The following is a 26,616-nucleotide window of genomic DNA, read 5'->3' on the forward strand; positions in this document are numbered from 1 at the left end:
AATAACAAAAATAATTAAATTTATATTTGATAAGCTTAGATTACTATTTCTTAAGTATATATAAAAATAAGTTTAATTTTTCTATGATATTTTTATTTTCTGAAAAATAGCTTTTCCTTTTATTAAACTCTAGAAAAATAAGAAATGATTTATAAAGCAGAAATAAAAACATACATTTCTTTATATAATCTTATGTGAAAGACAATCAATAATGTACCCCAAAATCCATATATTAATAACAAAAAATAAAAGACCAGAAAGCCATAAATAAGGAAAAAATACATTTATTCCTAGGAATTCAAGACAATAAGCAAAAAAAAGCCATAAAGCCTAAGAAAATCAGAAAAAAACTCTAAATAATTAAATCAATTACTTGTCCAAAACCCCAAAAGAAAACCATTAATAAACCAGTAGAAACATTAAGAAGTGGAAGAAAAAAAGGAAGTAAAATAAGATACCACATAAAATACTAATAAAAATCATAACATGTTTTTTTTTAAAAAAGAAAAGTACCTGACTAGTGCATACTTTATTAAAGGCTACAAATGCAAATGTTTGAGAAAATATAGTCACAGGAAGATTTTTCTTAGAAAATACAACAGGAATTAAACACATTGATAATAAAATTTGTGGTATAAATGAAACAAAAGAGATTGGAATATGAAAAGATGACTTAATCGGAGAAGAAGCATAATAAAGCCATAAATGATACGGAGAAAAATTGTGCCTATAATCTGTTCGAATAAAATGATAAAAATAAGTATGTTCTAAAAATGGCATACCATAACTAATCTTCATTAGCAAAAAATCCTATTTTTGTTATTGCTCACATTTTATACATTATCCCATTTAGAAAAACCGATGAAAGTAAAGTTGCTAAAACAAAATAGAAACGTGAATAAGTGATCCAGCTAAAAACACCTTTTAACATTGGTTTTCTTTCATATTTGTTATCCATCATCCATAAAAAAGAAAATAAGTAAATAATCGTGTATAATTTAAGATGAATAATAAACCCAAATAAACATCCTGTCAAAAAAGGACGCTTTAAAAGAGCCGCCCATAAACATAAAAGAACACCTGCACCAATCATACTTTCCGAATTTCCGCGTGTACTGATCACTGCAACAACTGGATTCCACAACCATGTTGTCACATAAACATTAGCTTTTCTAATAGAATGCCCTTGCCATATCATAATATTTCTTATAAGATACCCAGCAATCATGTCACATATACTAAACACAATTTTACCAAAATATGGGACCCCCATAATATTTGGAATTAAAATCCATGCAAGAAGTGGTGTATATCTATACGTCTCTCTATTATAGACTGATTTTCCATCATAAACCTCCTTTGCTGCTCCTGTAAAAACCATATAATCCACATCTGTATACTTAAACGCCGATTTTGAATCATGCCAATGTCCATAAATCAACAAAAAAAAACGAAGAAATCCTCCAATAACAAAAACACTCTTAGTACTAATTATATTCACATTATTCAACGCATATATTACTTTATTAAAGATTTTTTTCTTCATTTTTCATATTTTTTTCTTGAAACATTAAACTAAAAAAATCCTGCTATATTCTTATAAACTGATTAAAACTTTCCACTTGATTATAGTTAAACTATGATATTTTCTTTAAATCTTCAAAATATAAAGCTTTTCTATTTTGTCTTTTATCTATTTTATTTCTACTCTGCCGAATTATCTTTATGTTTTATATGCATCATATCTACATTTTATATGCGCATATATGAATCTTATTTATCTTATTTTTGACTTCTTTACGGCTTTTTTATTCTTTTAATCCTTTTTATTTGTATTTTCTTATTTCTTAAATCTCATGTCTTTAAAACCTAACAATTTCTCTATCGAACGACTAAAACAATGCAGACACAAGAAATAGTAGAAGACTCTATAAAAGCAGCTAAGACGCCGTTAAAGGCCACGGGAAATCCATCAAAAACATCATTTAGAACATCATCTACAGTTTCTTCATGTTCAAATACTCCCAGAAGGTTAACAACGCCAGCACGTCGTTCAGCAACCCGCGTTCCCTTTCAAAATATGTCTTTAAATGAAGAACCTGAAAGAGGCGGATGTGATGCACAGAAACGATTGTTATCAACGCCAGCTCTTAGAATTGCACGGCCTTTAAGGCACCGAACAACTCGAAGTTCAGGAACGAGTGAAACAAAAAATCCTAAGAATAATGGAAATTTAGATGTTTTATGTGAGAAAAGGAAGCAAGAAAAGCGCGAAAAACAAAATAAGATAGTTTCTGTTACATCTTCTCCATCGAAAAATCAAACAACATTGCGTTTAAAAAGATCATCAATGATAACGAGTGCAGGACACTCAACAGAAGAAAAAGTGTCTTTTCAGATAAATTCAAACAAAGAAAAAGGTAAAGAAGATTTAAACGATGGGAGAGAAAATTATTTGAAAACAAAAAGCTGTATAAATCCACAGACAAAAACACAACTGAAAACATACTTGCCTCAAACAAATTTACAAAAGAAATCAGTTAACAAAGGAAAAAAAGAAATAGATAATAAGACAAGCAACATGAAAGAAGGATTTTCTATGCCTGTTAAACCGAAAAAACAAACTTCAAATGATATGAAACTAGAAGATTTTCTATGTAGTAATAAAAAAACAAATATTATAAATGAATCATCCTTTAAATATCAGGAAACTTATTCTTTAGATAATTCGGATCCACATGCTTTACATACTCCTGAATCATATAAGAATACATATCATGTCGATGACAAAACATATATCTATCAACCTATGGTTCTAACAGCGAAATTAAGCAATATGAGAATCACAACTCCAAGTCATTGTCGTGATATACTTGTTCCGATTACAAGTCACTATTCATCAAGTGATTCAGAATCGGAATATGAACTTATGGATAAAGATGCAAACAAACTTTTTCAAAGTATACCAAATTCATCATTGAATTCGTCAGCACTTATTAAGGAGTCAAAGCCGCTAGGACATGTTATTGCATATTTAGATATTAAGGCAATGGATAATAATGATGCTAGTCTAAGTTTTAAATGTATTCTAACTGAGCTTGGTGCAATGATTAAAGAAAAATGGAATTGGAGTGTTCCTTCGGCTGACATGTTAATAAGGATGGATGATGCATATGGCTTTCAAAGCATTGGTATTACACACGTGATATGGCGATCTGGAAGCACCAAAATTCTTGAAAAAGTTAAAGCAGCAAACGATTACTTAGAAAAAATTAACGAGCCTCGAAAAATACATTGTGTAGGAATAAATTGGATCATGAAGTAAGATATATTAGTCTTTATTGCATGTTTATAATAGTTGTTAGATGCGAAGAAGAAGATAGACATGTTGATGAAACAAATTATCTAATAAACTTGGATTTAGATACATTTTCATATAATGTAATTCATTTCCTTCTTCATTATTAATTATAACACTTTTTTATAGAAAAGAAGGTCCATGGAGCCTAGGGCATTAACACCTACATTGTCCAATTCGATTATGTCGCCATCTGAAAAGAAGCCTTCTATTCCTAAAACTGCACTACCCAAACCATGTAAAGATGTTTTTTTAAGGATTATAAATATTTTCTTAACATTATATAGTTACAGAACTTGAACGATGCAGTTTAATTGCTGCAAAAAAGAAAATTGATTTTCATAAACCAATTGTATCTAGTCCTCTTGCAAGGAAATGCTGGACTATTTCTTCCGAATAATATCAATCAATATATTAGCAAATCTGATATCATCTTTAATACAAAATTTAAAAGATATATCGACGTATACAAATATTATTTATTTTTATTCAAAACATTTCTTTATGCTTTTTTCATCCCAAAAAGCACAAATACTACCCTAGCCATACACTATTGACCCTACTTTTCCTCTCCTGTCGTTTCCTCAATATTCATTAAATACGTCGTCTCTCAAAATATTTGCTTGTAGTCATAAAAGCAATACTTTGATCCATCACCCAGTTACCGAGACTTAAATACTTATCAATAAACATTTCAGTATCCTTATCAAACATATTTGTTTTAATGCTAAAATTCATGTTAATTTGAATTATATTTATATCATGAAGAAAATCTTACGTTAAACCGGTAGAACGTCTAATACCTGCAAGAACAGAGGAAACTAATATCAAATCAAATGAAATATGAACAATTTTTCCAAAACTCTGAAATATTAAGAATTTTTTTAAATATCAAAAAAAAATTTACCATATTATAAGGTGATTCAATCGAAAGAAAAACGTATTTATAAACTAACCAACTACTGTATTTTAAAGATCTGTATTAATAAATATATCTTTTCTAATAACAAATATATATTATTTTTGATAAAAAAAATAATATTTTAAAGATTAAAAGTTTTTATTATAAAAGATAAAAATTTTATAGAATGAAAATTAATATTTATACATAGAACCAAATATTTTATATAGACGAACATGGAACTTAAACACAAGTATTATGAAAACTGCTTTTTAGAGGCTTTTCTAATGATCCATAAATAATTGTATATAAAATAATTAAACATACGGAGAAAGTTTTTTCAATAATTTATTAATAAAATCATGTCCATCATCTGTTTGACAAAGAGAATTCTCAAAAATGAGATCATATTTTTTATTAATGTCATTTTTTGGAGGAGGAAAGCGTTCATTTTCAATGTCAGATGATTTGGCATCATTAAATGTTGTAATCGCTTAAAAAGAAATATAAATAAAAACATAGAAATATATAATAAAAATATACCGTGTTTTATTCCTTCAGATCCAAGAATAAGAGTCCCTGCAGGGAGTTTCGTATTACCAGAAATAGTTTTTAATTCTGTAATACTTTCACTTTCCTGTCTTAAGAGATGAAATACACGAGATAGCCTTCCAATTGCAAAAATTTTATTTCTAATTACTTGTCTTCTCTGTTCAGATTCAGCCAAATCTGTAACAGAAGAGTCGGATTGTTTTGTAGAATTTTCGTCATTAATTTCATCTTCAGAACAAATGCTAAGAATAGAAATAAATGCATCTATAACTATAAAAAATAAGAAAAATATCCTTAATTATTAATGTATAAATACTTTTTTCCCCTACAAAAGGTAAACTCCATGTAAATGCATCCATAAAATTAGGAAGCCAATAAGGATGTGGACTACTGCCTATAAATAAATGATTAGTAGATGAGATAAATAAATAAAATAAATAGCATACTAAACTGTCTAATATTCATAATATTGTTTTCATATTTTAAAACTGCTGCTTTATTATTATAAATATCTAAATAATTTGGAGCAGAAAAGATTGTCATGACACTTGGAAATCCTGTAGTCTTAGTTTTCCGGTACATACGATACCTGTGTATCAACAAAATCTATGTATAAATATATAAAAAAATTACCCAGAATCCTGAGCTTCGTGAGCTCGAATAATGCTTAATAGATTATTTCTTTCTAAAAAGGTGCAAACTGCAGCGTAACTACAAATACATATTTAAAAACATGATTTAACATTAATAACAAACCTGAAAAAATAAGAACAGCCTCGTACATGATTGTAAACAAAAAAATCATCTGTTTTTTCCTCACCAAATTCTTCTGATGGATCACTCCACAGTAAATCTGCCATTATTCCATGTATTGGAGGTTCACGAAAACGATCAATCTAGAATTTTTAGCATAATTTTTTTAAAAAAGGCCTTTACTGTATTCAAATCATCCAAAACATTTAATTCTGGACTAAGCCCACCATGTATACACAAAAACTGTTTGTTCATAATTGCAGCCAAAGGCAAAGAGCAAAAACTTTCTATACATACATCATAGAGATTTTCTGAATATTTATGTTTACCTATCAAATTTAACAAAACACTTATGGTTATAATATATATACATTCAAGCTTAAAAGTAAAATGGTCTGTCAAATAGCGACACTCATGATTTCCCCTCAATAAATAAAAAGAATTAGGATAACATATTTTTAGTGCCCAAAGATAAAGTACACACTATATAAGAATTAGGAAAAAATATAATAAATACATATTAAACTTCAATAGAGAAATAACCACGATCAACATAATCCCCAAGAAAAAGATAACTCGTTTCACATGGATTTCCTCCTACTTCAAATAACTTCATAAGATCATAATATTGTCCATGTATATCTCCACATACTAATAACTAAATAAAATAATAAAACCTACAAAAATATACCTGTTATAGGTGCTTCAACTTCAATTAAATTAGGCTCATTCCTAAATATACTCGTCCCTTCTCGAATAATCCATAAAGCATGATCTTCACTAATTCTTCCTTCTCGATAAAAATGATTCTTAATAAACTGGACATTCGGCTTCTTTACACCATTCTCATCTACAATAAAAATTTGAGCATCTGTAGGAATATGTGTAACAGGTGCCTGAACATCTATAAAATCCTTCCTTTAGTACTGAATATAATATTCAAAATAAATATTATCTTCCTTCCAATCCCAAATAATATTATAAAATATTATATAGTAAATAAATAAACTACAGACCTTTACAGATTCTTTCCTGTGTTCTTACAATTTTCCCATTCTCCATTTGAAAAACTGTAAAGTCAATTTTAGGTGAATTTTTAGACGTTTTTTTTTTGAAATTTCCCATAAATCATAAAAAATATATTTAAAAGATAAGTTAAATAACTTTAAGGCTTATTATTCTTCTTAAATATTCATTCTTTATCAAATGTTTCAATTATTTAGAATTTATACCGTTAGTTTTCCAGACGTTGAAAACTCTTAACCTTTCTTATTTTAATAAGACTTAGTCTCAAAATATTTTAAATCATAATTAATAAAATTAACTTCATAAATAACCTTTTTTTCCTGTTAGATGTCTATTTATTATTTTTTTTTTGTGTATTTTTTTATAATATATTTTAAGCTGATAATATCCACGAAGTGATAGAAGCTTAAGATTTATCTTGATTATATATATTATTCCGTAGATAAAGCCTTATATAGCCTATTTTTATATGAATTGATGTATATAGTAGAGTATTAAAGTAATATTTTATAAAAAATGCGGGTAATCTTGATACGTCATGGAGAAACAGATTTTAATGTAAGATATGTTTTTTTTTTTTTTTGAAAAAGATGAAAATATAGAAAAATCACAGATTACAAGGGAGCCTGGATATTCCATTGAATGAGAAGGGAAAGGAACAATCTTTAAAGCTTTTAAAACGTCTTTCTACACTAGAAATTGATAAAATTTTTTGTAGTAATCTTATACGGGCAAGAGATACAATTGAGCCATTTTTAAAAAGCAAAGGGAATATAACATGTGAATATTATGAAGAACTTCAAGAAAATTGTCTAGGAAAATTAAATGGATTGACATGGGAAGAAATAAATTTAAAATTAAAAGAAGAAAATAAAACATTAGATGATTATGGTGAAAATAAAAAAAAATTTATATCTAGAATTATGAAATTTTGGAAAAAGAAAATAATACCCATTCGAAATGAAATTTCGACGTTAATTGTTATAACACATGGAGGATATATTGTAACTCTCGTTTCACATCTTGTTAAATTAGGTTTTCTTGATATTCCTGAAGGTATAAAAATTAATGGACCTCCCAAAAATTGTTCTATGTCAGTTATTGATATTCGTGACGAATTACTTTACGATCTATTATCATATTCAGATGATATACATTTATCATCTTAAATGTTTTTTGGTATTCTATAAAAAAATTATAGTTATTTAAAATAATAGATTTTTTTGGTATATCAAAATATAAATATCATGTTTTTTTTAATTATTCAATATATCTTATTTAAAAACAAATTATATATAAAAAGATCCAATTAAAAACATTACAATGAAACTGAATTGCAATAAAATGACCAAATAATGTTATGATGACCTTATATATATGAAAGATAAATAATTATTAATTTTCATAATTGACAAAAACCAATAATAATATATTAAAAATAATTGTTTGATCTATTTTTAATTAGTTTTAATAAAATTCAAGCTAATCAATAAAGATTAAATATTAAATATTAATTTTAAAATAATTTAAATTTCATTTATAATATCAAAGATATTGATTTAATTAAAGATTAATTAATTTGTTTCTGATAATAAAATTAACATAATAAATTTAATTATCTTTCACCAGAAAAAAAATAAAATGTTAAAAAAACTAAAATTTAGTAGCTGAATTATTTATATATGAAAAACATCGCTAAGGATAAAAAATTATGTATATAAGAATACTCTCATTACAAAAAAAGCCACTAAAGCTCGAATTCCCTAATATAATATACCTTTATATGTTTTTTTGAATAGAATTCTAAACATTTCAAAAATATACCATAAAAACCAAATGAAATACAAACATTGCATAATAGAATTCTAAAAACAATTTCTAAAATATAAAAGAATCAATTTTCTTTCTTTTTCTTGTTTTTTCTAGTTTCTTCTGATGTTTTTTGATTTTTTATATATGAAGGAAGCCAATATTTTGTCCAATTTTTAATACTGCATCCTGATACATCATCCCAACCTACACATCTTTTTATATCGTTGACAAATTTATAATTTCTTATATCAAGACTTAGAAATTTTTTATCATTTGCAAACCATTCTCTTAATGTATATGGTTTTTTTACTTCAAGAATACTAGCAATTTCATGAAGGAAAGATTCTTCTTCAACATATGCCCATATAAACATAAAATCAAGTGACGTAATTGATACCTAAATAGATCAATTGTCTAGTTAGCTACTAACAAGTATTTTACATTATGTTTAGTTAACTTTTTTATGAAATCGCTAGCTTTATCACCATTAATAAAATTTCCTGATAGATTTTATTAATTTTAAAAAATAAAACATAATCCTTAACCACCATTCTCATCTTTTTCAAGAAATGTTTCATTAAATTCTATATCTTTTTGCAATACTAAAATGTCATTTTTTTGTTTTCTTTTTTCCATTAATATTTTGATCTTTTTCTTTTATTTATTTTATTATTATTCATATTTCCTTCCAAACAGTAATATTTTCATACAATTAATACAGATATCTTAAAATCTTATACTTTTTTTAAAGAAAAAATAGCAAATTAAACATCAAATAATATGTTTCTTAATTAGTATACGTTCAAATTAGAAAACCATAAACTTCAAGCAAAAAAAAAACAATCAGATGCCTTTATCAATAAAAAAAAATTGTATTATTTACTATTTTATTTATTTTTTTATCTATAATACTTATTAAAAAAAATATCAACATTATTTCTATATGAATGAATTTTCAAAAAAATTTAATCTAAAAAACAATAAAACAATATAATTCTTTCTTCCCCCCTAATAATGCAAAATCTTTATATTGTAAAAGAAGATAATTTATAATTAAAATCTATTGTTTTAATTTTTAAATTTACCTTATTGAATTATCTAAAAACTTACTATAAGATTATAATTATTTTTTTACAGAAATATAATAAGAACATACATAATATTTCTTATTCAACATCCTTGGTATTTAACTTTGAATAAATAATCAGATTTTTTTAATTATCATTTGATACTTTTTTAAACTTAAAAAAAAAATACTCAATTAATTATTTCTTCATAAAATTATATTATTATTTAATTGTAAACCCCATTAACTATATATTTTCATTCATTCTTTACTCTATTTTTCTATTTTTTACATTTTTTAAATACAAACTTTCTATAAAAATGAATTTATAAAATTTCTTATTTAAAATATATTCTTTTCTTTTAAAATAAATAAAAAAGCTACTTAATTTCATATTTTTATTTTTGAATTAAAATTCATTCTTATATCTTTAATAGGTTTTTATATATTTTTAAAAAATACAAAATCAAATAAAATTACAAAAACAAATTTAAAAAAAAAACAAAAATTCATTTACTTAGTTTTTTTTTCTATGAAATAACAGATATATATTATTAATTTTAATCAAGAGATCTTAATATTGATATTAACATATTAAACGTGCAAAAAAATGAATACAGAAGATAGAGAAAAACTAGAAAAGATTAAGTTTCAATTATTATCAGAGCTTGATAAACATAAATATTCGAAGGATTCTTTACGTTTTAATAAAAATGATATTATTGATCTGATTGAACGAGTAAAAACAGGACGATATAAAGCAATACAGAGTGCAAGACGATGGCAAGAAGAATATATTGTTACAAAAGAACTTATGATGGTTTTTTACTAAAGGAAGTTTATTATATATGTGTTTAATTATTTGTTAGTACTTTTTTAAGTATTTAGTGGCGTTTTCAACAACAATGACAACGTTTTCCCAACGTTTATATATCTTATATCTTATTAATGACATATTAAGTCATTCTTTTAAGAATAATAATATGGATATTGCACTAGAAATGAAATCATCACTTTTGTCTCTTCTTCGTTTGGGATATTATGCACCAGAAGCGGAAAAAGATAAGATAGAAGATCTTTTAAATCTTTGGAATGAGAAAAAATATTTTACAGAGATTACGATGAAAGCTACACATGCGGGATTAATGGTTCCATTAGCTCAAACATCTTCAAAACCAAATTTCTCTAATACTCCTAAAAATCATGATTATATTAAACCTTTTCAACACGGAAGACAAGGAGCATCATATTGGGAATTACCAGCTGCTTGCATGATTCCACTTTTGCCTGATGCTAGCGTCATAAAAGAATCTATACACTCGTATATAAGTATACCTCCACATTTATGTCAACCAATTACATTACCAAGTCATACTTCTCCAGAATTATTAGAAGCACTTAATACTTTTTACAAAGAAGAAAGCATGGATCTATGGGGTTTTAAGGAAAATTCTGATACAGAAAATCAAGATATTGATTACGAAGGTTGGTCTAAAAAATTTTGGGAAAAAAGAAAAGAGAAAGAAAAGAAGACATCATTTAGTTGTGAACAAGAATATGATGCAAATAGTTCAGGATTATCGTCTTTTGAATCAAGCAGATCAAAGGAAAGATCAGAATCTAACTCATCTTGGTCATATTTATCTCCATCTCGTTCAAAAACTCTCTCGAGATCACATTCAAGGTCTCCATCACCATCACAATCTCAAAAAGATATCTTTTTGTCGAATTTTCAGGATGTTAAAAAAAAAAATTATGAAGAGCAATATGACAGTAAAATGTATTCTGTTTCAACAGAAATATCAACAGTTCCACCACAACCATCTTCAACAGCACATTTTTCAGAAAAACCTCAAACAATAGATAATTCTAAGAGTCAGAGAACCAAAGAAATTGCTATTAAAAGGGGCTGGAGAGTAAGATAAATAATAATACTGCTTTATTTAATATTTATTCTCTTACAAAACAAATATATATATATATATATATGACAAAAAAGATTAATGTGAAGAAAGAGATAATAAAAAAATCGTCTAGAGATAAAAAAAAACAAAAAATATAGACAAGGATTTAATAAAGTAATAGCATCACTCATCATAAATTTCACTATCTTTTTACATTACATTTAACTATTATAAGTACATCTAGCTATAATAAAGCTCAAGGGACATTCCACTAGTTTAAAATTAATAAATTTAATCATTCAATAACTTACTTATGGATCTCATAATCACTCAATGTAATATGATCCTTAAACGTATTATACCTAGATCAAATATTAAGAAAACAATTCACTTGTTTTAGGGGATTATACCATTTTTTCAAAACAATCTTTTGCCAGTTGGTACCTGTCTGTGCAGCTATTAATTTTTTAAGGTCACCAACTGTATCATTTTCGTTACATTTTACACGAACTTTCTTTCCAAGGCGATCATTACTGAGCTTAATTAATACAGCAAATATCTACCAATATAGCAAAATAACCAGATAATTTCAATCATTCTACTAAACAAATTTTATTTATTTTACAAATTTTTTTTAAAAAATCTTATACGAAATCAAAAAGACTACGAACAAATAAAAATATATTAATCTATTAAAAAAATAGGATCATCTATGTCTAGAATCTACAAATCCACTTCTATTATTTATTTTTTTAGTAGCTACTATTTCGAAGACATTAGCAGTAGAACCGAGGTCATTTACCGTTAGAACTTTAATTTTTTCAATTGGTGAATGAAGAGTTTTAAATGAAGATACAGTTGAATTTTTCTTTGTTTCCAAAAAAGAATTTCGAGGGAGAGATTTATTGAAAATAATATTTCCTATATCTTGATAAGACGTTGATAGCAAATTAAAGGATTCGTTTGATATTGGAGAAGAATAAGATTTTTTCTTTAATGAAGCAGAAATAATGGGGTCAGAAATATTTTTTGATATTGTTGTATAATTGAAAGATGTTGACGGAGTATGTGTAAATGGAAAAGTAGCAGCATAAGTATTTATATTTGAATCTTTTTGAGAAACATTATTATAAGAACCATTAATCGCAGCTACCTGATTGGATTTTTGAAAGGATTTTTTCTTATGATTCAATGCTTTTTGAATTTTTTCTTTTTCAAATTTTTTTGATCGAGACAATTTATATTGAAAAAATCCTAAATCAGTTATTTAAAAATTATAAAACATTTATTTAGCAAAATTACTTGACTGATTCATAGCATAATAATCATCAAAAGGCAACTGTTTATTCACTAAAATACTATCATAAATCCATCGTTCATGGAGTGAATTTTTTTTTCTAATTGGCGTTAAATAACATAACATATCATTAATTAAAATACATGCTTTATTAATTTTTTTCCCATACCAAACCAAATATCTGGTTTTTTGTATGCTGGAACAAAGATCGTTTCTCCACCATATAATTCTTCAATATAATTAATAAATCAAAAACAAAACAGAATATGTATACGCCATATTTTAATAATAGAAGATGGTATTGTTTTAGAAAAGTATGCTGTTAATCCTTCAAACAATTCAAAATTTATCATTTATTTCAAAATACAATTTTCGATGAGTTTTCAATCAATTTTTACTCTTTTTTTTCAAAAAAATTCAAAAAAGAATTCAACGCACAAAAATTATACAAATTCGTTCTAATATTATTTATATTTTTAAAAACTTTAATACTTATTTCTATTTTTTCTAAAAAAATTAAATTAGGGTTAATCAACCACCGGATTTTATCGCTACATTAACTGATAAAGAAAAATATTCAGCAACTAATTAATCAGTTTAATTCATCTTATACCAAAAAAAAGTTTGGAAACATACTCATATATGGCTCCTAAAATATCTCTTATCATATCGCCATCTTTATTTATTCCAGAACCAATTACACTTCCTTATGAATATTGCTCACTTACTTTAGAAACACCTAAACCTGTAAGTTATACCTTTTTCCGGTAAATTGATACTAAAAATAATTCTTTTAGTTAGAAGAGGTATTTGAATGTATATCGGATATTAAAACATCATCTTTAAATCATTACGAACATTTAAATAAGAAATTTTTAATATGGTCAGAACGTCTCAAACAGTGGGAAGCATCTGCAGAAGCAAGATATTTATACGAAATTAGGAAAATAGCACCGGGCTATTTAGATACAAATGAGCGTTTGTTGCAGCCTACATTAACTAAACCATCATCTACACCATAGAATATATTAATTTTTTTAACGAAAGATCTACCAAAATATAAAACTAACTTTTACATAAATATCGAATATAACAATATGTATCATTTATATTTCTTTTTGGACTTCTAAAGCAAGTAGATATTAATTATAGACTAATCTTTTTTTATAAAAATAATATTCGAAGATAATATATTTCTAAAATATTCAAGAAAATCTTATAAAATTTTTATTGTATATTATATTTTTAGTTATTTTCCCTATCTGTTCAATAGTTAATATGTAATAGAAAAAAATAGTCGTCAATTAAATAGATTTAAAAAGGGAAGTTAAGAATCATGTTTTGGGAGAAAAAGAAATTAGTAGAAGAAGGAGATGTAGTAATTATATGGCTGGGAGAGCCTATAATACAATAGAAGTAAGTTAATATGTTAATAGACGAGAGAACAAGTCCATTCTATTGTTATTGAGAGGGGAAAAGTCTTTAATAATAAGTTTGGAACTTATGCACATTCAGATATAATTGGATTACCTTATGGATCTCAAGTTCCAAGCTCTAATGGAATGGGTTATTTACATATTTTAAGACCTACACCCGAGTTATGGACTAGAGCATTGCCCCATAGAACACAGATTGTTTATACACATGATATTAGCTTTATACAAAGTAAATTAAGAATTCAGAGAGGAACAACAGTTATAGAAGCTGGAACAGGTAGTGGAAGTATGACTCATGCGCTTGCACGGGGTGTTGGAATAACAGGAAGGGTATTTTCATATGAATATCATGAAAAAAGATATAAAGAAGCACTTAGTGAATTTAAACAGAATCAAATCTTAGCACCAAAAGGGCCTGTTATTTTATCTTACCAAGATGTTATTACAGATGGATTTTGTATTAAAGGTTATGAGGTTATTGCGCATGCCGTATTTCTTGACTTACCAGCACCATGGAAAGTAATTTGTAAATTAATTCCTCATTTTTCTAAAGAAAGACAAACTAAAATCTGCTGTCTTAGTCCATGTATTGAACAGGTTCAAAAAACACTAAAACACCTTCGGAAATCTGGGTTCTATGATATAGAACTTTCTGAAATAAATCATTGTGAATGGATTGCACGAAAAGTAGAATACAAGGATATTTTAGAAGCTGCACAACGTATTCATGAGGTACAAGAGAATAGAAAGAATGGAAAACAACCCGACAATGGAGATTCTCGTCCTCAAAAAAGAATTAAGGAAGGAAGGGAAGACAGAAACTGGAAAGATGTAGGAAGAATGGAAAAAAATGTTAAAAATCATACAAGTTATCTTACATTTGCAACATGGATTCCTTTTTCTCAAGATTATCAAATACCTTCCGATAAAAATGATGTATTATATATGAAAAATGACGTTGAAAATATTAATTATGATACAAATAATTTAGAAACTTCATCTTAAAATAAATTTACATTAAAGCGAAATAATTAATTTTTAATTAAAGAAAAAAGAAAAATTTTCTTACATTTATTTAAACTAAGACATAACATTTATATTTATTATATTTTTTATTAAAAAACTTGAGCCACTTAACGAAATTATGTCACCAGCAGCAGATTTAGCAAAACAAGCAGAAAAATATACTGAATTAAAAGAATATTCTAATGCAATTGAAGCTCTAACAAGAGCTCTTAAGGAGATTCCTACATCTATTGATTATCATATTAAACGGTACTTTTTTAATATATTTTAAGTCTTTTAACAAGTCAGATCAACAGCACATCATTGTAATAAACAATATAAAGAAGCACTTAAAGATGCAGAAGCAGCAGTTTATTTAGCCCATTTAAAGGGTAAACGGGAACAAAAAGGATTAGCCCAACTGCGTAGAGGGTATCTTTTTTTTGCTTTTAAATTTGGTTAAAAAACATAGTATTACACTATTTCAGTTAGGACAACTAGGAAACAGTTATTTTGCATTAAAAAAGGCAGAGGAAGCAATTCCAGATAATAATATGTTAGCATCTTGGCTTTTAAAGGCGAAAATAGCATTAGAAAATGGTTTTTATTGTTATATGAATTAAATATTACTAATATAAGCAGTGGAAGGCGAAAAAGAGTGCACTATTTTAGAGAAGCCGGATTTAAAAGACCTTGGTAGATTGTTTTTAATATCTTATTACTCTTATTTTTCTAATAGATCACTTTTTACAAACTGAAATTAAAAAAATAGAAGTTGTAGAACTCCCAGTTGAAACAAATATACAAAAAATGTCTCTTCATGAAAAGGAAAAACAAACTATAAGGTATTTTCTCTATTTTAATATACTTATTCTTAATAAATAGACATGAATGGTATCAAAATGATGATACTGTTACAATTATTTTGTATGCAAAATCAGTAGACAAAAATACATTGAAAAAGGAATTTAAAGAAAAATCAGTATGTATGATAAACAAGTTGATTATTTTTTTAAATACTAATAGTTATCTGTATCATTTTTTCTACCAGTCACTCAAGAAAACTATACTTTCGAACTTCATCATCTTTTTAGTGAAATTGATGTTTTATCATCTACATTTAGAATATATAACACAAAAATTGAGATAAAATTGAAAAAACGTTACCCTGAAAAATGGTTAACTCTTGAAACAGAAATTTCAAATATCCAAACAATTGATAAAAACTCAAGCAAATTCAATATATATCCATCTTCCTCCAAATATGGATCGAAAGACTGGGATTTACTTTCAAGAACTATGATTACAGAAAAGGAAGAAACAGGAGATGCTGCACTTAACAAATTATTTCAAGAAATTTATGCCAATGCAGATGATGATACAAAACGGGCAATGATGAAAAGTTATATAGAAAGTAATGGAACTGCATTAAGTACCAATTGGAAAGAAGTTGGCGCGAAAAGAGTAGAGGTTCAACCTCCAAGCGGAATGGAAGTAAAGCCTTGGTATCATTAAAAATAAAGATCTTTTGAATGTTAAACTGCTTATGTTTTTTTTAAATATCAAGAAACAATTTTATTTTTTCAATAATTTTCAAATTTCATATAAATTCAAAATATATGTATAATGCAATTCAAAATATATGTATAATGCAATTCATGAAACATATGCATTATAATACTACGTTTCTTATATTTGAGTTTATTAAATTAAAATATTCTATTTGAAATATCATTTTTATATTAAAATAAAAACAATATCATCTAAAATATTTAAAATATATATTTAACAAAACTTTGTAAAATTAAATATAAAATAGCACAATTCTAATTCAATTATATTAGAATTATTTCTTTTAATTATTTTTTTATTGTTAAAAAGTCTTTTATAACAATTTTTTATAATTTTTGTTGATTTAATTAAAGATTTATAATCTTAAAATTATAAGACATAAATATTAAAAATTATATAATACATAAATAGAATGTTATAAAATCTAAAATAGAAAACAAAAATCCTTAATAATCAATAATTAATTTTTTATCATTTAAAATATTTGAAAAATCTTTTAAAACCTTTTATACATCTTAAAAATAAAACCAAGATAATATTAACATAATATAAAAAAACAAATATTTTTATTTCAATTGCAAAAATTGTTCTTATAAGAATCAAAAATTACATAATTATTATTTTTTCATAAACAATTAACATTACCAAATAAATATCTAACAAAGTATCAACAAAATTCAAAAGCAAAATTATTTTTAATACAATATCTACTTAAATCTAATTTACATATTATACATTTTATCAATAAAAATATTTTATAGTGACCTCCAAAACATACATATTTCTAAACAGCCTTTAACTGAATTTTTTAAAAAAAAAAAGACAAGAAACAGAATATTCATCATAAAAATAAGATTTATTTAATAACCCTTTCCCCCCTATAAAACATAGATATTTAATCATCAATTTCATATCATAAAAATTTCAAAACCAATCAAACTTTTTTGAAATTACAAATATATTTATTTATAAAATTTGGCTGAAATACATAGAATATAAGATCAATATATAAATCAATCTAATATATAGAATCTTTTTTTCTGATGTACTCCGATCAACGTACCAAAAATTTATGGCTTTTGTATATATTCGAGAACCTCCAGCTGACCTTATTGAACTTTCAGAGCACCAGGAATCTACACCCAGAACATTCTCTTCTAATGTTCTCTATTTTTTATCAAAAGAAGCAGCTTTTAAAGCTTTCCCAGCTATTGGTTTATCAGAATATATTGATGCCTATATTACATCCCAGTATGCCCTTTTTTCCACTTAAAAACACAATTATCGCACGTTCTGACATCTACTATAGATCTTTTATAATTTTTTCACCAAGTATTTCAAAAGGGCTTGAAATTCCTTATCCAAAGATAGTTCTCCATGCAATCCATAGAACGCCTCATAATGCCTTTGATACACCTTGTATTTATATGCAAATAGAGGATTTGAATAATCTTGCATTAAAGGAAAATGGTATGAATGGCAGCGTTCCAGAATCTGATACAAATATGGTTGAATTATACATTTCACCAACAGATTCATCAACACGTAGACGAACAAAAATATGCAATTATAAAACTAATATACTTAGTTCGTGACTTTTATACAGCATTATCAGATTGTTCTTCACTTCATCCATGTAGAGAACAAAATTTGGGCGAAGATATAAACGAATTTAGTCAAAATCATGAATGGATTACAGAAACAAATAACGAGTCAGAAACTTTGCAAAGTTTTGCAGATCGAATACATGAAAGAGAGGACAAAGAAGAAAATGAAGCAAAATGGAGATGTATAGAGTAGTCTAAAACGTTCATAATATTATTAGTTATATTATTTAAAATATATTAACATTTGAGTTAAATATCAAAAAAATGTTTTAATATAATTTTTGGTAAATCATCAATATATGTAAATTATTCTCATTATTATAATCATTAATAATAATGATGATGTTTACTTTTTATTAATGTTATGGCCCTGACGTGTATTCATACCTTCGTAAAAGCGGTTACTTGAAGATTCATTCAAATTACTTGTTAGGTCTAATAATTTCCTTTTTTTCTCAGCCCATATGCCAACCGAAGCATAAACACTAGGTGTACGCATGTAATCTTTATTTGGAGAATGTTTATTTGTGTTTTTAGGAAACATTTTCTCAAAACTCGAATTAGGAGTATAAGACTCATTTTTCATATTTTCTCTTGAAAAAAAAGATTTTGGAGTCATGCGTTCATTTGTAAAACTAGAATCATAGCACGATGAGCTTCCTAGAGAGTCTTTATAAGTAAATAAGGGTGATGATACATTATTTGATAATTCAGATAAATGTGAATTTGGTGTATCAAAATTAGAAGATTCCATCTGGAAATTTGTTCCCAAGGTTTTAAAAGAATTTTTATAATTCAATGTATTTGGCTGAGTAGCAAAATGTGCACGAGAACTACGCAAACTTTCTTGGCTTAAAAACCTATTAATTCCACGAGAGTCAAGAGGTCCTGCTCTAATTTGTGAGGAAGCAGGATATCCTCTGTTTTGATCTCCTGACAAATATACAGAATTTGGAGTCCTCAGATGATTTGACGAAGCTTTTCCAAAACTAGACCCATTCATATCATTATTACAAGATGTTAATCGCACTCGATCCTTTTGAAAAGAATCATCATATGTAGAAGTAACATTTGATGAATGACTATGCGCTCCAAAGTAATCCTTCGATCTAGATGACAAAGAAAGTGATCGCGTCGGCTGTCCTGAAGGATTATAATATGAAGAATTTCTTGTACGTGAGGAAGTTGGGCAATTATTTGTCGATTGCGACATGCCATAATATTTTAAAGACGAATTATGAAGAGTCTGTTCATCCTGCTTCTCACCATTCTTGGAACCATATATTCCATTAGAATCAAAATAAGTACCCCTCCTTGAATATAGGTCATTCGAATTCCGAGAACCCAAAATAGGCGCTGATAGAGAAATAGAAGTTGGTGTTGAACTCGTCTTTTCTGAAACAGGTGTTGATGCAGCCTCCATCAATTTTGCATGAGCACTCATTTCATTCTCATAAACCATATCCTCAATCATCTCTTGTTTCTTCAGCGAACGACGTACACCATAAATAACCAAAAAAACAATAACAATAATAATCAAAATGGCTATAGAAGAAATTCCTAGAATCATATACAAATTATCATTAGAACGAGCATGAGAACGTTGCGCAGACAATTTAATAGTAGAAGTACTAACTTCAGTAGTTTCTGAAAGAATTGTTGTAAAAGTGCCTTTAGTAGTAGTCGGTTCTCGTGTTTTCGTAGTAAATGTAATGTTTGATGATAAATCTAATGTTTTCGTCATTTCTGCTACATTAGTTTTCGTCATTTCTGCTACATTAGTTTTCGTCGCATTTTTATCATCTAAATCCAAAAAATCCAAAGCCCTTTTTGAAAAATAACCAGAAAAATCATTTGAATCAGCCTTTGAATCATTTTCAAGCTTACTTTTATCAACATCTTTAAAAAGAAATGTATTTTCTACGTGACGTCTAGTCAATGGATTCGAAAAACCTAATAATACAAGAGATTTAGTTTCAGAAGACTCAATTGATTCATATGGTTCTGAGCTAGAGATAATTTTACTCTTTAAAGTGTACTTAAAAAAAACTAAATCTTTGAGTCCAGAAAACATCTTTTTAACCAACTTCATATTTTCCTTAAATTCTAAAAAATAAAAAGAACATCTTAATCCCATAGATATTCCCGTAGATTTCCTTGATACATCCTCATATATATCTGACCTTTTTCCTAAATATTTATTCAAAGATGATTCTTGAGACTTATATTCAATTCCAAAAAACCTCCCTAACATAATCACTTAAATATACAAAATATATTTTCTAAACACTGTAAACAGAGAAAATAATAAGAAATATAGATTATAATACCTATTTCATATATAATTCAAATGTTTAAAATCTTAAAGTTTAAAACGCGTAACAAAGAAAACGTTAATAAAAATACATGTCCTTAAAAAAATCAAATAAATGATTTATATACATAATTTAAGAATGAATTGATAGAAATGAATTAAAATATACCGTGAATCTTTTATTTCATTAGAGATAGATTTAAATGTATAATATCAATTAAATATAAATGGCAATGTATATATTGTGCTAATAACAACTAATGAATGCTATAGTAACGTTTCTGTCAGCAATATAATAAGTATATATAATTTGTTTTAATTTCTATCAGATGCACCTATAAATATGTATTATCGCTAAATAGACTTTGATTCACAATTTTCTTTATCCACAATTCTTTCTAATATAATATCTTTAATAGGACTCTCCCCCCCTTGAGTATCTTTGATAGGACTGTCTCCATCTTCTTTCTTATTTCCATAATTTCCTCCCCATCCACTGCTCCAACGCTTCCTATACCATCCTCCTTTCTTTTTAATATTTACATTAAGAACTTTTTTCGGACTAGTATTCTCATCTCGAACTCTTAAACATACCTGTCCTTGCCCAGTGTCTTTATCAATTTCATTTTTCTCAAAAGTTTCTGATTCAGTCACCATACTCTGAGACGATTTTACACCCTCAGAATATACCCTAAATTCAGGCTCTGAAGTTATCTGTTCAGTAGGAGTCGTAATCTCAACTTGAACGCCAGGCTCTTCCACTTCTACTATACCAGATAATGGGGTTCCACGCCATTTTGATAAAACCGTCATAGGATTAGGAGTAATAACTGTTCCTGAACTCATCCCAGTCGTATTTTCAGTAGCTTTTTGAGTACTTTTCATTTCTGAAGTAGAAACAGCACTTACTTTAATATCATCTTTTATAACTGAAGGCTCCTGTGTTTTAAAAACATCTTTTTCCAGTTCATTCTGTATAATATTCGTTCTATTATCAGCCTTAAAAATTTCTTTTAATCGTTTTTCACGATCAGCACGACGTTCTGCCCAACTAACAAATACACGCTTCCTTCCTACCATACTCCCATCTAAACTTTTCTTAGCTTTTATAGCTTCTTCAGCCTTACTAAAAGCTACAAAACCATAACCTTTAGAAATCCCTGTTCCAGGAACTACAGCAAGATGTGAAGATACAATTGTCCCAAATGGTTTAAACAATGTTTCGATATCTGATGGATGCGATATTATATCATCATCAAGATTTTTAATATACAAATTCTTTGGATCTATAGGCTGAGATTCAGGAACAATAGATGCTGACAATGAAGAATTATTGAAAGACGAAGATGAAGTAGATGAATTTAAAGAGTTAGAAACTGTTGTGCTAGATGCGGTTGCAATTTGAAATGGCTCAGTTTTCGTATTTTGAGAAGTATTAACAGAAACTACAGATGCCGTAGAAGCTACAGAAGCAATAGATGTAGAAAAAGCAGCTGAAGCAACAGAAGTAGATGGAACAGGAGAAGCTGAAAAAGCAGTGGAAGCAGATGAAGTTGCAGAAGCCTCAGTAACAGTAGAAACAGCAGATGTACCGGAAACCACAGAAGCCGTAGGAACAGAAACAGTAGAAGCAGAAGATGTACCAGAAACCACAGAAACCGTAGGAGCAGAAACAGTAGAAGCAGAAGATGTACCAGAAACCACAGAAACCGTAGGAGCAGAAACAGTAGAAGCAGATGATGTCACAGAAACCGGAGCAGCAGAAACCATAGAAACCGTAGGAGCAACAGGTGTTACGGGTGTTGTAAGTTTAGTCGTTGCTTCTGTCTTCTTTAGACCTGAAGATACAGGCTGATAAGCCGTTACTGTTTGTATATTTGCATCTTGCATTTCATTAACAGTTGTACATGCCTGCATAGGTATAGGCAATCCTGTCATCGGATCATAAAAGACTGACCCTTCTGGTAGTCCTCCAACACCCATAGAGATAGCATGATCAATATTGGCCTTTTGTTGATCATAAACATGTGCATATCCTCCACCACTGGCAACACTACTTGCAAGACTATTACGTCTCGAATTCATCATATTGGATTCTTCCCCATAGAATGAGAGGTTCGCCATTGCTTCATCAATTGGGACATGTGAATAAGACCAAGGCATAGGTACTTGGTTAGGAACCGGATAAAGTGAAGGTGAATACTGCCATGATGGATACACCGAATTAGGAGGTACATACATCATTGAATGACCAGAATTAACAGGTGGAATAAATTGAGTAGATAATGTTGGCGGTTTAAATGCAAGTTCAAGTATATATCCATTAAGAGTTGTATTATTTAAACTTTCAAGAGCCTATTTTCCCAAGATTAATCAATCACTTCAAAAGTTTTTAATTCCTCCTTTTACCTTTTTTGCATGATAAAAACTTCCCATAGCTACTTCTCCTACCCTTCTTCCACGACTATCTACCACATTATATATAAATGCGCCCTCAACCCGTCCTAATTCACTAAATAAACAAAATAAATCCTTAGGAGTCATTTCATATGGCAAATTAAAAACGGACAATATTTTGCTCATAAAATTTTGATTAACATGGGTATTATACGGAAGATAATATTGTGGCGGCATATATGAATATGAAAGAGGAGGGTATTGATTTGATTTTTGAGGGGATAACGAAGGAACTCGATTAATAGATCGGCTTACATACGAACGAATTCTTGGCCGAACAACTCTATTTTTCATTAATATTATAATATAAATAATAATATATATCTATACAATCGTCGTCGTCCAAGTAATATATTATCTGCCTGCTGCATCGCACGTTGTGCTGATTCTGCATCCGTATATTTAATAAATGCAAAATGTGTCGTCCGATCCGCCTTGTCTGTATGAATTGGAGGACGATAGACACTCTCAATAGTCCCTATACTTCTTTAACCATACGCATTTATGCCGCATACAACTCACCAAAACGACCAAAAATTTTCATCAAAGCATCATTATTAATTGTCATCTCCAAATTCCCAACATATATTGCATTTGAGAAATCTTCATGATCAAGATATGTAGATCGCGTATGAACCGATGAGTTCATTGTACGTTGAGCTGTATGCCATGGACTTGACACTACCGACTTATTCGGTGACGAACGAGACCTGGTAAGTGTTGTTCCATGAGTTGGCGCCTGCAATGGTGTCTGCGGTGGCGTTGTTACCGATGTTTCAATCGTCGCCATAATTTTACTCTAGAGACGAAAAAAACAAAGAAAAAATCAGGCATAAACGGTTATAGTTCTAAATAAAATACTCCAAAACCTTTCCCGTCAAAAAGCCCACGTTTATTTCAAAAACCCACGTTTTATAAGAGCCTTTAAAATCTTGGATTAATCTAAGTTTAATCTCTAACGATGAAAGATCGTGTTAATTACCGGATCTTGAAAAATTCAGTGTTAAAAAATAGAGAAGGATTTATACATAAATAAAGATAAAAAACTCTGAGAACAAGCAAAAAAGAAATATAATAGATATATTTACAAGAATTTCTATATATTTTTTTATATTAAAATCTGTAGTTTTAGTATTAAAAAAATAGAAATATAAATGAAAAAAATTCAAATAAATAAAAATGAAAAAACAATTTAGTATATAATTGTATAGATAAAAAAATTTTTATGAAATATTATTAGAAATAAAGGATTGAGTAAAAAATAAATCTAATCGATGAGATTAATAAATTCGACCGAAAAAAAGCTTAAATATTTGAATATAATCAAGACAGAAAATGGTTCGGGATCAAATTATTTCATTATACCGCTCACTTTTGCGGAATGCAAAAGGGTTAGAAAACTACGGGTTTAGAGAATACGCAATTCGACGAACAAAAGATGCATTTCAACAACACAAAAATGAATCAGACAAGCAAAAAATAGAGGAATTATTACAAAAAGGATTAAGAGAATTAAGGGTATTACGTAGACAGTCATTAATTCATTATATGTATCCATCAGAACAATTAATTATTGAGGTAATATAATCGATAAAAATTTATCGACATGATTAACAAACGTTAGACAAAGAGCGAAGGAAAAAAAATAAGAAACATCAATTCAGAAGATGTAAAAAAAAATGGATAAAGGATCTTTCTATATAGATTTTTTTAAAAATTACATAATAAAGAAACAAGAGTTATAAATAATTAATTAATTTAGAAAATTTGAAATGAAAATCACAAATCATTATTGAATATTGGAACAAATAATATAAAGATCTAAAATATATTCTTATAAAAGTAAAGATCATTATTTATTATAAGGTGTTTTTTATATATACATCATCTATATATATATGATTTTTTTCAATCGACTTTGAAATATCAAATAAAAAAACATGGATTTGAATCTTTTTTATATATGTTTTAGAAAATTAAATCAATTAGATCAAAATTTACAACTATACCATGATATTTAGTTTTATTCCATAAAAATGTATAAATTTGTCTTATAAAATACTTAAAATCTCAAATATATATAATACTTTTTCATGACTAATCTTCTTCTTCAAAAAAACCTCCCCAAGAATCATTATCTTGATTCTGATTTGAATCACTCCATGGATCATGATCTCCTTCGCCCCATACATCATTATCTGGCGAAAGATCCCACCATTTTTTTTCAGTTTCTTCAGACTTAGAAGGCTCATCATTAGAAGAAAGGGATGAATCTTGATCTTGAGAAGTAGATGTTGATTCTGGTTGTTCTGTAGAGTTTTCATGCGTGCCTCCTCCAAATACAGGAAACCAAAATGGAAAAAAAGAGCCAATACTAGCACCGCCTTTTGATAGTTTAGAAAAATAATCAAAATCAATACTGCCAATTATTAATTCAATAATATAAGCCTGTATAAAAATTACCATATTGCTGTTGCTAAAATTATTGCTCTTTCATCTAATGTTAAGCCTCTTTTCAAAGGAGCTAAAACGTCTGTTCTTCCATTTACATTTATAAGCTGTTTAGAAGAAGCTGTCTCATTTGTTTCCGAAACAGAATCCATACGTAATACATAATTCCCAGTATCTGTAAACATTTCCTGAAATAAACCCATGAAGTTTCTATTAACAGAGCCAATTAATCCACCTTCTTGATCCATTAGCGAAAAATCCCATGAAAATAATGGTTCATCTATATATGCAAATTGAGAAAAAATATCATTTCTTCTATGGAAATTCTTCAATAATATAAAAATGATAAATATAAAAAATTACTTGAGAAAAAGATTATATTTTCGTCTCCAAGCATGCCATTGTTGTTGTACTTCACCAACAATGGGATAAGAACTATCCATACGATCTATCACTCTAATTTTCGAATTTATCCATGAAAACGGTCTTTCAATGAGAAGAACTTCATTTCCTTCTCTATCTAAAATATGTGCCTTAAAGGCCCTATTCGTCCGAAATATTTGACGTGCAAAAATCTTTGTTATTGATTGATCTCCTGTTTCTGCAATATATCCAACATGTTTTCCAGATGAATCCATAACAATATACTTATTTGCCTGTTCAAAACCCTATTCTCAAGATTATTTTTACTCCAAAAAAGCAATCCTTAAAAGTTTACAAAAAAAACATTCATCATTTCCATTTTTCGTTGAATTACCAATGTTGAATTGCCAAGAATATTAAGTAAGGCTACACTATGACGTAACACACCATAAGGATCCTCTTTTAAACGGACTTCTACTTGCTTAGATCTTTCAGCCTGACTTTTTCCTAATTTCTCAATTCTTATAGAATCATGAGGGTTATATATTCGACTAAACCGTGATAAGGGAGATAAACAAGCAGGAAATGCACGTATGGCATAAAAACGTACTTTGAAATCAATTCTTTTAGCCCTTTTAAGCCATCTCAAGCACACCATTTTTTGATATCAAATACTATAGGGCAAAAAGTGGAATAATAATATAAAGTTTATATAAGAATTATTTTTTTTAAATAGGACTAT

The 26,616-nt window shown here is 27.6% G+C and overlaps 17 protein-coding genes across 17 annotated transcripts; 8 read left to right on the top strand and 9 right to left on the bottom strand.

The window, feature by feature from the left end:
- Positions 1–180: 180 nt before the first annotated feature.
- Positions 181–1,584, bottom strand: PNEG_01458 (hypothetical protein; the record flags this gene model as incomplete). The annotated part of the gene is made up of 4 exons (XM_007875207.1): positions 831–1,584; positions 514–787; positions 374–469; positions 181–330 (listed from the first exon to the last, which is right to left on the bottom strand). Exons 1-4 carry the CDS (start codon positions 1,544–1,546, stop codon positions 181–183), a joined length of 1,236 nt encoding a protein of 411 aa, XP_007873398.1. The 5' UTR covers positions 1,547–1,584.
- A 316-nt stretch (positions 1,585–1,900) lies between these two features.
- Positions 1,901–3,758, top strand: PNEG_01459 (hypothetical protein; the record flags this gene model as incomplete). Its single annotated transcript, XM_007875208.2, has 4 exons — positions 1,901–3,321; positions 3,366–3,441; positions 3,488–3,596; positions 3,646–3,758. 4 exons carry the CDS (start codon positions 1,901–1,903, stop codon positions 3,756–3,758), a joined length of 1,719 nt encoding a protein of 572 aa, XP_007873399.1.
- A 138-nt stretch (positions 3,759–3,896) lies between these two features.
- Positions 3,897–4,358, bottom strand: PNEG_03594 (hypothetical protein). The gene is made up of 3 exons (XM_007875407.1): positions 4,266–4,358; positions 4,137–4,222; positions 3,897–4,085 (listed from the first exon to the last, which is right to left on the bottom strand). Exons 1-3 carry the CDS (start codon positions 4,266–4,268, stop codon positions 3,953–3,955), a joined length of 222 nt encoding a protein of 73 aa, XP_007873598.1. The 5' UTR covers positions 4,269–4,358; the 3' UTR covers positions 3,897–3,952.
- Positions 4,359–4,461: 103 nt separating this feature from the next.
- PNEG_03595 (serine/threonine-protein phosphatase 2B catalytic subunit) lies at positions 4,462–6,825 on the bottom strand. Its single transcript, XM_007875408.1, has 12 exons — positions 6,581–6,825; positions 6,256–6,468; positions 6,091–6,215; positions 5,936–6,047; positions 5,748–5,893; positions 5,568–5,707; positions 5,445–5,522; positions 5,258–5,400; positions 5,128–5,205; positions 4,803–5,081; positions 4,587–4,752; positions 4,462–4,543 (listed from the first exon to the last, which is right to left on the bottom strand). Exons 1-12 carry the CDS (start codon positions 6,687–6,689, stop codon positions 4,516–4,518), a joined length of 1,617 nt encoding a protein of 538 aa, XP_007873599.1. The 5' UTR covers positions 6,690–6,825; the 3' UTR covers positions 4,462–4,515.
- Positions 6,826–7,106: 281 nt separating this feature from the next.
- PNEG_01461 (hypothetical protein) lies at positions 7,107–7,759 on the top strand (the record flags this gene model as incomplete). Its single annotated transcript, XM_007875209.1, has 2 exons — positions 7,107–7,148; positions 7,193–7,759. 2 exons carry the CDS (start codon positions 7,107–7,109, stop codon positions 7,757–7,759), a joined length of 609 nt encoding a protein of 202 aa, XP_007873400.1.
- A 725-nt stretch (positions 7,760–8,484) lies between these two features.
- PNEG_01462 (hypothetical protein) lies at positions 8,485–9,038 on the bottom strand (the record flags this gene model as incomplete). The annotated part of the gene is made up of 3 exons (XM_007875210.1): positions 8,485–8,799; positions 8,844–8,902; positions 8,951–9,038. The coding sequence occupies 3 exons, from the start codon at positions 9,036–9,038 to the stop codon at positions 8,485–8,487; spliced, it is 462 nt and encodes a 153-aa protein (XP_007873401.1).
- A 1,040-nt stretch (positions 9,039–10,078) lies between these two features.
- Positions 10,079–11,393, top strand: PNEG_01463 (hypothetical protein; the record flags this gene model as incomplete). The annotated part of the gene is made up of 2 exons (XM_007875211.1): positions 10,079–10,288; positions 10,338–11,393. The coding sequence occupies 2 exons, from the start codon at positions 10,079–10,081 to the stop codon at positions 11,391–11,393; spliced, it is 1,266 nt and encodes a 421-aa protein (XP_007873402.1).
- Positions 11,394–11,612: 219 nt separating this feature from the next.
- On the bottom strand, positions 11,613–12,006 carry PNEG_01464 (ubiquitin-like protein 5; the record flags this gene model as incomplete). Its single annotated transcript, XM_007875212.1, has 4 exons — positions 11,953–12,006; positions 11,783–11,905; positions 11,684–11,734; positions 11,613–11,643 (listed from the first exon to the last, which is right to left on the bottom strand). The coding sequence occupies exons 1-4, from the start codon at positions 11,967–11,969 to the stop codon at positions 11,613–11,615; spliced, it is 222 nt and encodes a 73-aa protein (XP_007873403.1). The 5' UTR covers positions 11,970–12,006.
- A 69-nt stretch (positions 12,007–12,075) lies between these two features.
- On the bottom strand, positions 12,076–12,882 carry PNEG_01465 (hypothetical protein). The gene is made up of 3 exons (XM_007875213.1): positions 12,813–12,882; positions 12,675–12,769; positions 12,076–12,626 (listed from the first exon to the last, which is right to left on the bottom strand). The coding sequence occupies exons 2-3, from the start codon at positions 12,685–12,687 to the stop codon at positions 12,079–12,081; spliced, it is 561 nt and encodes a 186-aa protein (XP_007873404.1). The 5' UTR covers positions 12,688–12,769; positions 12,813–12,882; the 3' UTR covers positions 12,076–12,078.
- Positions 12,883–13,311: 429 nt separating this feature from the next.
- On the top strand, positions 13,312–13,691 carry PNEG_01466 (hypothetical protein; the record flags this gene model as incomplete). The annotated part of the gene is made up of 2 exons (XM_007875214.1): positions 13,312–13,416; positions 13,467–13,691. 2 exons carry the CDS (start codon positions 13,312–13,314, stop codon positions 13,689–13,691), a joined length of 330 nt encoding a protein of 109 aa, XP_007873405.1.
- A 269-nt stretch (positions 13,692–13,960) lies between these two features.
- Positions 13,961–15,134, top strand: PNEG_01467 (hypothetical protein). Its single transcript, XM_007875215.1, has one exon. It carries the CDS (start codon positions 14,232–14,234, stop codon positions 15,108–15,110), a length of 879 nt encoding a protein of 292 aa, XP_007873406.1. The 5' UTR covers positions 13,961–14,231; the 3' UTR covers positions 15,111–15,134.
- Positions 15,135–15,249: 115 nt separating this feature from the next.
- On the top strand, positions 15,250–16,625 carry PNEG_01468 (hypothetical protein; the record flags this gene model as incomplete). The annotated part of the gene is made up of 7 exons (XM_007875216.1): positions 15,250–15,380; positions 15,420–15,542; positions 15,583–15,710; positions 15,753–15,806; positions 15,850–15,955; positions 15,996–16,092; positions 16,137–16,625. The coding sequence occupies 7 exons, from the start codon at positions 15,250–15,252 to the stop codon at positions 16,623–16,625; spliced, it is 1,128 nt and encodes a 375-aa protein (XP_007873407.1).
- Positions 16,626–17,754: 1,129 nt separating this feature from the next.
- Positions 17,755–18,482, top strand: PNEG_01469 (hypothetical protein; the record flags this gene model as incomplete). Its single annotated transcript, XM_007875217.2, has 3 exons — positions 17,755–17,933; positions 17,992–18,227; positions 18,271–18,482. The coding sequence occupies 3 exons, from the start codon at positions 17,755–17,757 to the stop codon at positions 18,480–18,482; spliced, it is 627 nt and encodes a 208-aa protein (XP_007873408.1).
- An 89-nt stretch (positions 18,483–18,571) lies between these two features.
- Positions 18,572–20,639, bottom strand: PNEG_01470 (hypothetical protein). Its single transcript, XM_007875218.1, has 2 exons — positions 20,620–20,639; positions 18,572–20,571 (listed from the first exon to the last, which is right to left on the bottom strand). The coding sequence occupies exon 2, from the start codon at positions 20,541–20,543 to the stop codon at positions 18,636–18,638; it is 1,908 nt and encodes a 635-aa protein (XP_007873409.1). The 5' UTR covers positions 20,544–20,571; positions 20,620–20,639; the 3' UTR covers positions 18,572–18,635.
- A 318-nt stretch (positions 20,640–20,957) lies between these two features.
- On the bottom strand, positions 20,958–23,850 carry PNEG_01471 (hypothetical protein; the record flags this gene model as incomplete). Its single annotated transcript, XM_007875219.1, has 4 exons — positions 20,958–22,958; positions 23,013–23,343; positions 23,391–23,538; positions 23,583–23,850. The coding sequence occupies 4 exons, from the start codon at positions 23,848–23,850 to the stop codon at positions 20,958–20,960; spliced, it is 2,748 nt and encodes a 915-aa protein (XP_007873410.1).
- A 545-nt stretch (positions 23,851–24,395) lies between these two features.
- PNEG_01472 (hypothetical protein) lies at positions 24,396–24,747 on the top strand (the record flags this gene model as incomplete). Its single annotated transcript, XM_007875220.1, has 2 exons — positions 24,396–24,638; positions 24,685–24,747. The coding sequence occupies 2 exons, from the start codon at positions 24,396–24,398 to the stop codon at positions 24,745–24,747; spliced, it is 306 nt and encodes a 101-aa protein (XP_007873411.1).
- A 303-nt stretch (positions 24,748–25,050) lies between these two features.
- On the bottom strand, positions 25,051–26,534 carry PNEG_01473 (hypothetical protein; the record flags this gene model as incomplete). Its single annotated transcript, XM_007875221.1, has 4 exons — positions 25,051–25,479; positions 25,524–25,826; positions 25,875–26,179; positions 26,230–26,534. Coding segments are annotated over 4 exons (1,235 nt in total), but the record flags the coding sequence as incomplete, so codon positions are not given.
- Positions 26,535–26,616: the final 82 nt, after the last annotated feature.

The sequence above is a fragment of the Pneumocystis murina genome, assembly GCF_000349005.2.
Source record: "Pneumocystis murina B123 chromosome Unknown supercont1.4, whole genome shotgun sequence".
In the NCBI taxonomy this organism is placed as follows: Eukaryota; Fungi; Ascomycota; class Pneumocystomycetes; order Pneumocystales; family Pneumocystaceae; genus Pneumocystis; species Pneumocystis murina.

Coding starts and splice junctions, on each gene's coding strand:
- PNEG_01467 (XM_007875215.1), top strand. CDS start 14,232: ATGGGTTATTTACATATTTTAAGACCTACACCCGAGTTATGGACTAGA.
- PNEG_01470 (XM_007875218.1), bottom strand. CDS start 20,543: ATGTTAGGGAGGTTTTTTGGAATTGAATATAAGTCTCAAGAATCATCT.
- PNEG_03594 (XM_007875407.1), bottom strand. Junction 4,086..4,136: donor AGACGTTCTACCGGTTTAAC/GTAAGATTTTCT, acceptor CATGAATTTTAG/CATTAAAACAAATATGTTTG.
- PNEG_03595 (XM_007875408.1), bottom strand. CDS start 6,689: ATGGGAAATTTCAAAAAAAAAACGTCTAAAAATTCACCTAAAATTGAC. Junction 6,216..6,255: donor AGTTGAAGCACCTATAACAG/GTATATTTTTGT, acceptor TTTAGTTATTAG/TATGTGGAGATATACATGGA. Junction 5,894..5,935: donor TTTTACTTTTAAGCTTGAAT/GTATATATATTA, acceptor TAAATTTGATAG/GTAAACATAAATATTCAGAA.